Here is an 11,134-nt window from a genome sequence, read left to right as displayed (position 1 = left end):
ACACCTATTCCACATACAGTTTGGTGCAGGTGTCTGGTGTAGCGCTGTTACCTCGAGATGCGTTTTGACTCCAGCCAGCAGAACCACACAGTGGCTAATGTGCACAGGGAACAGAAGCCGTGAGTCTGCGTTTCGTATAGCATCTTGACACAGGGACTTTATATAAACCCTGTAACCGTAAACAGCCGGCTTCAGCAAATTCCACTTGTTCCGTTGTTCTCAGAGACTTAAGATCGCATACCAGTGATCATCTTATTCAACTCTGCAATACCAAAGAACGTCGCCGTCGAATTCAAAGAAATCCTTCACATTTCAAGGACCCCATTTTCGCATTTCGGCCTGGAGACCTGTTACTCTAGCTTTTCCCCATTTCTTCCACCCAGATACTGGATTACAGACATTCCAAGCCCATGTTGATCACCAAACAATAATGACGACGGCTTTGACTGTGTTCGTTATCTTCCTGCACAACCGACCGCATTGAAAAACGGCAGAGTCATGAAACCAAATACCGTAGTTGGCAAAACTGGATACAAAAAAAAACGCGGATCTCTAAAAATTTATGTTGGAGATTAGTGCCTATATAATGGTGAGTTTTCTATTTATTTACTTTAAAATTAACAAAGAAACATTAACGACTCCATACGAAAATTGAAGTCTTTGGTACTTAAGTCTAATTTTGTTTAAGTGGAAATAGCTACTGAAAAGATGAAAAGGAATAAATAATCAGTGTGAATTCTGATGTAGTAAGTCAGCTACTGGCCGGTCACGGTAGCCGAGCGGTCTAAGGCATGTACTGTCTTCGCTCGCTTGAATCGTGGGTTCGAATCCCACTCAGGGCATGGATGTTTAGTTTGTGTGTGTGCGTTTTTCTGTCTTTGTGTAAAGATAGAGGCCTTACTACGAGCTGATCACCCGCCCAAGGAGTCCTACCGAACGTGTAAGATCTATAAAAACCGAAGTGAACGGAGAAGTTTATGGAGGTAGGCCTAGGCCCACTGGGGCTGTAGTGCCAAAGAAAAAAAAAGTAAGCTACTAATCAGGTATTGGGAAAGAGCATGAACAATGAGACAAGGGTGTGAAGTATTCTCATTGAATTTGGCATATTCGTATCTGAGTGAAGTCTGTTAAATGGAACCTGTAGAAGAGTCATTTGTGATACACAAATATCTTCCTGTAATAGGCTGAAAGAATTGCTTCTCAATTTCGCTTTGGAATGCTCCATTAGGAATGTCCAACAAAATCAGAAAGTAGTGGAACTGAATGATATGAGTATAAATTAGTTTCTGGTCCATGCCGTCACTGAGAGTGTTTGGGCGAAAACATAAATACTGTCACGATTTTTGAGTGACTACAGACGGGATTTTGATTGGTAATCGGATTTATCGAACTCTTGTAGAACGTAATTACAAATAACCAAGACAGTATCAGTCTTCCTTAGCCGTTCCTCGGTAGTGGCTTCCAACAACAACAGCTCACAAGGACTGAACCTCAGCAGTTCACGACTCTTCACTCAACTCGTCTCAACTAACTAACTAACTAACTAACTAACTGTCCTGCTTATAACATCTCGGCATGCACTGCACAGAAAAAATCGTTCCTTATTCTTGTGGTTTAATTATTGCATTTGAGACATACATCTTTGTGGAGCCGTTATTCCGTAATGGCTGTTGTATATCTGCTTTTCTCGCAGTCGTTGCCTAGCAACGGGTATACACGCCACAATACTACAAAGAAAATTACAGAAACAATGCCAGACCTAAGTAAGATGGTTAGTTTCTAAATAGTGCAGAAAACAAGCACTAACCCCTAAATATACGTACTTCAAATGGTCTCTTCCCTTTAAAACATTTAAGGGGCCCATACACGTACGAGTCTGGGTCGTGAGTCCCGCATGAGCTGACTCCCAACTTTGCGACCCACACACGGACGAGTTTGGCTCAGTGGAACCCGAGCCGAGTCGGACTCGCGAGCCAGACTCGCACGTGTATGGGCCCATTTAGACTAATGCGTTTATGTATTTCTTCCATGTGCGGCTCATGCCTCGATCTTAAAAATGATTGGAGGAGATTAGGCATAATTTTGTAGAATTTAGTCAAAATCTGTCAGATGTCATGCGGAAAGGCAGGCATCATCGTGACGTATCGAATCGAGAGCACCTACGAATGCCACCCAAATATATCTCCGTAAACAAAACAAGTTTTTCTTTCTGTGGCCACTGAGGGCTGACGGCCCTTCCAGTGCGCCAGCTCTGTAGCGAGTTCGTGTAATGAGGTTTATCTTCAAGCGAGGTAAATGGTGGGTCGGGCTGAGCTCAGCGTATTCACTTTTGTTTTCATCTTCCTTTTACGCAAGGACATAGCAGCGGATACAGAAAAAGTGACATCATAAATGACACAATTATTTCCATCAAGAGCACAGCATGAACAGTAAAGTAATGCTGAATAATGAATAATTACCAGAGCCCTTTTACAGATTAAATTCACATGTATCTCACATTTAAAAACATCCTAATTTTATGCCAAGTCATTCACCGTGTATGCATGCAAAGAAGAGACGACTAAGTCGATCAAGATAACATTTGCTTTTATCTTCTTTGCAATATCATGTAATTTCCGCTCCTCGTAAGGAGACAGGAAGACTTTCGCTTCTTCTGTCACCGTCATAATCTTCAAAGCAAATGACATTGTCAAGTCTTGTGACAGAGGAAAAGACAAAAATGTGCTTATATACAGGAAGGTAAGTGGCCATTTTGTTCCATATTTGACTTAACGTCCCGTTGCTGGACCACGTTACGAAACTCTAAATTGCGTCATTGACCATTGTTAGAATTCACTCAACCGGTTTTAAAATTATACGACATGGTTGGCATCAAAGCGTTACGTTTCTTCCACAGTTCTTGAAATTGAGTCATATGGTGTTTATGAAATTATACTGACTAGATTTGTTGAATATGACTTAAAGTATTCGTTTCGAAATAAAGACGACAATGAAAAATTACTTGTGCTTTCTTGCATAAATAAGTGTGACCCCATGTCTGATACTTTTCCCAAACATTGTGGTACACTTTCGGACTGTGCTTTTTGATTTCGACATTCAAATACAAATGCAATTCTCAATTTTCTGGTTAATTTAGTAGGCCGACATACTTGTTTAGAGCAGGGATAGCTCAGGCGATGCAGCCACTAAGCTACGGACTATACGACAGGAGAATTTGGGTTCGGATCTCGGAGTGGCAAGAATTCTCTCCACAGAGTACAGGCTGGCCCTAACGCCCAGCCAGGCTATTATCAAATGGATACTGTGGGCTCCTTGCCTTGGTGGTAAAGTGGCTGGATCGTAAAGCTGATCATTCGCTTTTGTCTAGTGCCAAGATTAGGAATGCTTTGGGCATAATTAAACACAAGGGCAAACTTTTTCCACATTTGTTTGAGACCACGTTCGAAATTACGCACGGCCTACTTTGTATTGGGAGCTGCACATCGCTGTTTCACAGAACAGGACTGTGTGGCAGTAACGTTCTTGGCTTCTGACCTGGAGGTTCTTTGGCCGAATCTCGGTTTAGTTACTTCCTAACACAGAAAACTTGACATGACATCTGTGGTTTCGATTCTTTTCAACCAAGTGACCGGCAAGGTTGAGTGGCACAGTTTAATAGATGGCTCATTTCACAATATCATCTTTTTTCGGTTGTTGTTAAATGAGAATTTCTGATGATCTTTTACGAGATAACCATATGTAGCATGTGGCAGTAATCTGACCACGTTATGCAGCATTGTACATTAAACTGCTTTAGAGGTTACGACGCCGGTCACGGTAGCCGAGCGGTCTAAGGCATGCACTGTCTTCGCTCGCTTGGAAACCGGGATCGTGGGTTCGAATCCCACTCAGGGCATGGATGTTTAGTTTGTGTGTGTGCGTTTTTCTGTGTTTATGTACAGGTAGAGGCCTTGCGACGAGCTGATCACCCGCCCAAGGAGTCCTACCGGATGTGTAAGATCTAGAAATCACCCAAGTGAACGGAGAAGTTCATGGAGGTAGGCCTAGGCCCACTGGGGCTGTAGTGTCAAGAAAAAAAAAGGTTACGACACAAATGACGTTTTTTGTAACATTGTCTGGAAATTTCATGTTATGGTGACGAAGTTTTGAGAGATTGATCTGTTTTAATGTGGAAGGAAGGGGGGGGGGACGAATTTCATTTCTCCTTGGGAGGCATTTAGTAGATTTGCTTCAGCCCTGCTAAGAGTAGGCCGCCCTCCGCGCTCCCAGTGTTACTCCCGTTCGACACCATATTTATGACTTCATCGTATAAGAACTGGCTGAAAAAAGTGTATGTATAGCGAAATAAATCGACAGTACTGAAATCATCAGGAAACAGCCCTGAACCCACAGGCTGGCGTAGAACTTCTCGCTCCGATCTGCTGTTTTATATTTGTTAATTATCCTTTTCAGACAACTTTGCAACCAACAGCATACTGAATTTTTCGGCAGTTAGGTGGAACCTTTTGTACAACTCATCTGATCGTCGCAGTGTGTATGCTCAAATCTCAGCGGAATGCAAGGCTCATAAATGACCCCCTAGTCATATGGGACGTTCTTATGCAGAAGTCCAAAATTTTCTTTAATTCATTGGTTATTTAACTATGCTTTTCAAGTGTATAAGATGATATTATGTCGAACTCTAGAATTATTTTAAATTATGTACTTGAAAGTTTGTGGTGTATTTTAAGGGTAGGTTAATGTTTTAATGAAATTGATGGCTTGACATTTCAATTAGTAGGCCTATATTAAGTGGTCAGTCATTATTTTAGAAGGAAACTTACTGTTGGATGTCTTATATGTTTAATGTAGAAACAGGCAACTTAGATTCCGATGCGTGTCAAAGCGGCCATGGTTCCCACAAGACCTTGGTGGAGGAACTGCTGTGTCCATGGTTTCATTGCAAATAACTGAGTTGCATGCAACGTGTTGCAGGGTGGATGTGGGCGGATTCGGGCGAGGCAGCTGTGAACTGACCGACGTTCCGTCCACACGTCTGGATCTGGGTCGGGACTTCTTCCCGGATAGGGAATACGATTTCTACGAGCGAGACCGTAACGACGGGCCCGATTGCAATGTGCCCCTCGGGGGCGGACTATACGGAGACTCCAATGCTTACGAGCACTATTACGGGTCGGGAGGGAACACAGACCGTTACAATTCATGGGATGGTGGAAGGAGACCTTCATACGGTGGTGGACGATGGGATAATTACGGAGGTAGTTCCAGTCATGGACCCTGGGGTTCTTATGGAAGTGTAAATTATGGTGGGGGTGGCGGTGGTCAAAATTATGGTCCATGGTTTTCCTATGGGAGTGGTGGAGGATCTCATGGGGGTGGAGTAGGATTCTATGGGGGTAGTGGAGGTGGGGGTAATGGGTGGTATGGAACTGGTCGCCCACCATCAGATTGGCAAAATTCAGGAGGAGGGAGAAGGGGTTGGTATTGGAGTAGGCCATCCGGAGGATGGAATGGAAACAAGGAAGTCGGTTTTCATGGCTATGGCTCTGCTCCACCCTTTGGTTACCATGAAGGTGAGCAGTCAAGAAATATATTTCACAGACATAAATGAGTATTTTAATCTCATTGTGTTAAACTAGAAAGTAGTTTCACCAAATTCCATATGTCCAAACGCAATACTTCATCAGTATGTTGCTTTATAATACACCAGAAATGCCACTAACAAAGTTGCATGTCTTTTGAAGATCTGTGACCACATAAACCCATACATTAAACAGAAGTCGTAAAGTCTTTCAGGTGATCTGTTTCCTTCAGGTTTTCAGTTTTTTACACATTTCTTATCTTGCCCATGCGTGTTGCATGCCTCACATCCTCGGTTATTTTGAAATGAAAGCGAATTATCAAAAGTTAATACTTTAAACCTGAATCTGCTGGAAACCTTTGGATGTGAATCATGCATAAATACTACATACAATGCAAGTTAATTCATCAGTATAACTTTTAAGACTTACATTTTCTAATTGAAGGATAAGAGATCTAAGAATTTCTGCAACATTATAGAAAAAGAAACCTGAAAGAAAATCTGTTGTATTTTTCCAGAATGTTTTCTGCGGTCTCGAACTGGCTTCAGACTTGATAGGAGAATTCTTAAAGTGGCAATCACAGTTCCGTCTCTTCATGACTGTGAGATAGAATGTGCCAAAGAGGGTCATTTTATATGCAACAGTTTCAGTTTCAGGTAAATCATGTTCAAGAGATTATATGATTCATTTACTTATCTTTCCCCATTAATCTGCTCAGTTTACTGTGTAGCATTTTATTGTAGTATGTCTAGCTTTGTGGGGGCATGCGGTAGCGTAGCTGGTTGAGGCACTATACTACAAGCCGGAAGGTCGCGGGTTCAAGTCCTGATGAGGTCATTGGATTTTTTTCAATTGGCCTAATCCTTCCGGCCGCACTACGGCCCTGAGGTCTACTCAGCCTCTAACAGAAATGAGTACCAGGAATATTCTTGGGATATTTTTGGAGGTAAAAGGCAGCCAGCGCATAAGGCTGACAACCTCACCGCCATCTGTGAGCTGATTGTCTAGAAAATGTGGGAACCTCAACATCTCACAACCCTATGGGCATCCATGGCCTATTACAAGGATACCTTTATTTTACTTACTTACTTTATGTGTAGCTTTCTTATATTCTGATTGAAGGTAAGGAATTTAAAATTCCAAAGATGATGTGGGCTTCAATGGAATGATGTTCTTAACAAGTCTTTTTTTTTTATTTATTTAACAATATGTCCACATGGTCAAACCTTATTAAAGGAGAAGCACATATATACCTTGTGTTACCACAATCCTCCTTTTCCTTATAAATTATCAGATTGCGTTGTGTAGGCAAGACTTGTCGTTGCATTCCAGTTCTCCAGCAAATTCCCTTCCATTTTCTTCTGAAGATATTTTATGATGTTTTCCAGAGGTGCTACCCTGATTTAAGGAGGGCAAGTACCATTGATGGTTGGGGAAATAACCTCAAATTCTTTAGAGTCTCATCTTATTCCTTGGTGACCAAGGCCATAACAGTGGGAATTCTCTTCTCCCTGATGAGTAGTAACATGTCCTTGACCAATACTTCCTTTTGAGAAATCAACTTGCATTTCGTAAGATCTGAAGCTTTCATATCAGCTACAGTTAATGAAATCTCGGGCTGTCAGCCAACTCAGGTGATTAAAAATGACTGATGTTTCACGAACCACCACTGTCCCCGACATCTGCAACTGATACTGATGTTAAGGACAGAAATAGTTACAGAAACATAAGATCATTACAAACCAATGTACATGGCATATAGTTCAAGCCGGCTTCATCAACTTACATGATACTTATGGTATGGTTTCAGGTACAGTTTGGAGCCCAGTTTTCCACATGAAAACTGCCACCTGAGTGACAGGATTTACTACGACCTCGATCCTTACACTGACATACTTCCAGACAGGAACTATGACGTTTATTCTAGGAATGAATATGCTCGAACCTGTCAGGAGAAATTTCCTCAGCGACGTCCATATGTAGAGAGTGGTATGTACACTGCCATTCCCACATCCTGCGATGTGCCTCTTTCCATATATCTCCCAGTCCCATACCCAATAACTGTCTATCAATCATTTCAGGCTCCTTCCTTCCATGTTTAAAAATTCCTTGTAGTTGCTATATGTTTTATCTTTTCTTTCACATCTTCTTATTAGTGTTCTTTGACTTTGTTGTTCTTGCCATATGCAGTTTCTCAAATTGTTTACATGTCATACCACCAAATTTTCTTCTTTATACAGTCTTTCCTTTTATGCACATTTTCAGGTGCTTGCTAATTTCAATATTAATTTTGTCACGTTGCTTCTTCTGCATCTCTGTGTGCCTCTCTTCTCTTAAATGCAGAAATCAAACTTTCCAGTAAAGGGTGACTATCAGTTCCTCTAATAGAATTCATATGTAAAAGTAACATAAAATTAACATTCTGCTATTTGAGATATAAAAAGACATGAACTTTGGTGAAACTGACTCAGAGCGTTTTATTTATTTATTTTTTTTTTACTTCAAACTCTTGAACTGTATTATGTGATAAATCTGTTAACTGTTCTGTGGCAGTTATTGCTGTGGGTCTTCAAAACACTTGATATTTTGTGGAACGAGTGAAACACTACTACAGTTTAGCATGTTAGGACAATGACAGGTAAAGTTAGTGAAAACAGTTATTTGTCTTTTATTTTGGAGGTACAAGATTCAAATCTTGACTGGGGTACCAGCTGTCTTTACTGATATCTGTGGTCATTAACCAGTCAGATATTTTGAAATTGGCCTTAGACTGTTCCTTTCATCTTATTCTAAGTGAAATAACGTTTACACTGATACAGCATCATTAATATACCATTGAATTAACTAACTTTAAACCAATGAATAATGCATTATTTCAACAGGTATGAACTACAATTTCATTCTTCCTTATGTAATAATCACAGCAACTGCAGTAGCTTGGTACATTATTTTAATTCGGCCAGAATTGCTTTATTTTCTTTCACCCTTCATATGACATTTATACCATCAGAATTTATCTCAGGAAAAAAAAATACTCAGAAAATGTGAAAATAGCAGCACAAATACTGTAGCAAAATCTTGGAGCACCTTAATATAGTAACTATTGTAATGTAGTGACACGTTTTGTTTTATTTCCAGTTGTATTTACTTCCATCAGTACAACATCTGTATACAAGTAGATGCACTGTACATTAATTATCTATTACACGTTTCATTCTTTTCGCCACCATCAGTTAGTATTGTATTTTCAGCAGTATTTTTTCTTGTCAGGATTGAGGATAAGGTGTGAGCAGTGCAACCAGCAATGAATGTGCATACCTGAAAATGGCTGAACGCCCAAAGCATATAGTAGGCAATTAGCATATAGTGTATAGTGTACAGAGAAGTTGTGCTGAAGAAAATAAATACCACCGAATTTCTTTTTCTAACACAATATGTCATATATTACAGTACTTTGAACTTTTTGACATAATGTTTTTATTATATTGTTGTTTCAAATTAATCTGCTTAGTCAGTTATAAATGTATTTGTCTTGAATGATCAGAGTCGCACTTGAATATGAACTGATAAAGATTGCAGAGAATTTATAAGAGAGTTTCAGAATAAAATTGATGATTATAACCAAACATCACAGGATGATTTGTCAGATCTTGAATAACTACAAAGATATTGTGACGTGACACCTGAAAGCCAGAAGTGTGCACTCAGGGAAGCACAGCAGAGATGTCTGTTGCTAGACAAAGGCTGATGAAACATATTTCCACAGCAACAAATACACTTGTATAAATTATTGCGTTACCTGGAGACTGTTACACATTTTGTGGCAACAGAGAATAATAGGGGACTGTATTGTCCAACTTGGTCTGCATGAAATTAGTTCAGTCCAAGTTTCAGACATCCAGAGAGAGAATTTGAGAGACTAGAGACCAGTCTGAGCAACCCGTGTGAACTGTTACAGTCAACTGTAATTGTAACAGAGACATCCAATATATCCAATCATCAAATCTAGAACCCACAGTTGTCACACCTGCCCCTTATACGTGAAATTATTTAATATCAAAAACTGATTTCTTGGAGTGTACTACATAGAACATATTCAAAACTCAAGATGTTTAAAAAGCATACCAGGCTCAATTTTTATGAAAGAAATAAGAGGAAGACCCCCAAAGGTGTCTCCACCTTGTCATGGTGATGGGGCCTGCATGACACTGTGACCTGGAGAGCTATGCTGGCTGTAGTTTTACCACTGGTAGGGTCACCCTTGCCAGAAAGGTCAAAGGGGAGAGTCCAGACTAAGACAGATACCCTGGTCCATAAGGTTGGGGGTTGGGCATGGGGCTAGCAACCTCATCCTGTAAAAAGAATTTTGATCAGAAACCTAACAACTAGCCTTGGGCCATCATGTGTGGGTTCATTCCTATGGCAGCACACATTGGTTGTGGAGACTGGTTGTAGAGGAGACAAAGGCTCACCCAGGGCTGTAGCGCTGAGTGGTAGTTAATTAGGTAAATAGGAGGAAGGGAAGGCAATGGCTTAAAAACAGATACTGCAGTACTATTCAAGACATTGGAACATTTAAAGTGATTGACATGAGGAAAGCTTTTACATTACATGCTGGGTACAACCAATTATATATGGCAGTATTCAAGTTTCAAAAATTTTGTTCACATTATCTTATTTTTTTACAGAATGTTTTGTGAGGGTGCGGAGTGGGCAAAGCCTAGACCATTCTGTGGTGAAGGACAGATTAAACGTGCACTCAGTTGGAGAATGTGAGTTGGAATGCCTGCGATCAAGATATTTCACATGCCGAGGGTTTAGCTACAGGTACTCATAAGATTATAAGACATTTATGTTTTTCACTGTGTTGAATATTATGATTTTCTGGGAATGTCACATGTAATTTGGTAGATAGGTATTAATTTTCCAGAGGAATATTCTGTCTCTGTATTCAAGAGCTGTCAGGAAGATATAGATAGTAAATTCCTCTCTAACATTTGCACCTGTCTACCAAATTACAGAGCCTCCTGTCCCATAAGATCATAATCTTAACTCATAATCTAGTTTTGAACAACTTAATGATTTCCAGATTACCTAGTGAATTGACTAAGTTTGTAAACCAGGTTCTGGGGACTTGTCAGTATACAGTCTGGAGATATTTAGTGGCTGGTTTTCTTTAAATTTAATTCATGTATATGGTAAGACATGGCACAACCAATCAAAATGTGCTATTTTCAGCACACCCTGCAGCTTATCTTGAACATGCAAATTGATTGATCTTGGTTTATTTAATACCACTTTCTCAACTGCGAGCATTATCGTTTGATGGTGGGACAACTGAGAATGATAAATAGAAAGGATGTGGAAATGGTCATAACCTATTTAAATGGGTTGTTTGTCTGAGGGGACAGAGGAAACTCATGGAAATATTCAGAATAGATGGCATTCAGGCTGAGATTTAAAGCTGAAACTTCTTGATTATGAAGTTGGAGAGCTTACCACTAAAGAACAATGTTCTACTGATGCACAGAGGTCTGTAGCAAATTTCATTC

At 40.2% G+C, this 11,134-nt stretch overlaps 1 protein-coding gene across 7 annotated transcripts in view; it reads left to right on the top strand.

The window, feature by feature from the left end:
- Positions 1–11,134, top strand: part of LOC111870214 — an 82,463-nt gene that overhangs the window by 61,397 nt on the left and 9,932 nt on the right. For all 7 annotated transcript variants that reach the window (XM_023862317.2, XM_023862316.2, XM_033753712.1 and 4 more), the window contains 4 exons: positions 4,975–5,573; positions 6,100–6,238; positions 7,393–7,571; positions 10,271–10,409. In XM_023862317.2, the coding sequence (XP_023718085.1) occupies positions 4,975–5,573; positions 6,100–6,238; positions 7,393–7,571; positions 10,271–10,409 (1,056 nt within the window). The remainder of the gene's footprint in view (positions 1–4,974; positions 5,574–6,099; positions 6,239–7,392; positions 7,572–10,270; positions 10,410–11,134) is intronic.

The sequence above is a fragment of the Cryptotermes secundus genome, unplaced genomic scaffold, assembly GCF_002891405.2.
Source record: "Cryptotermes secundus unplaced genomic scaffold, Csec_1.0 scaffold1182, whole genome shotgun sequence".
In the NCBI taxonomy this organism is placed as follows: Eukaryota; Metazoa; Arthropoda; class Insecta; order Blattodea; family Kalotermitidae; genus Cryptotermes; species Cryptotermes secundus.
Note: the sequence above shows the minus strand (reverse complement) of the source record. Positions and strands in the feature narration are given on the sequence as shown.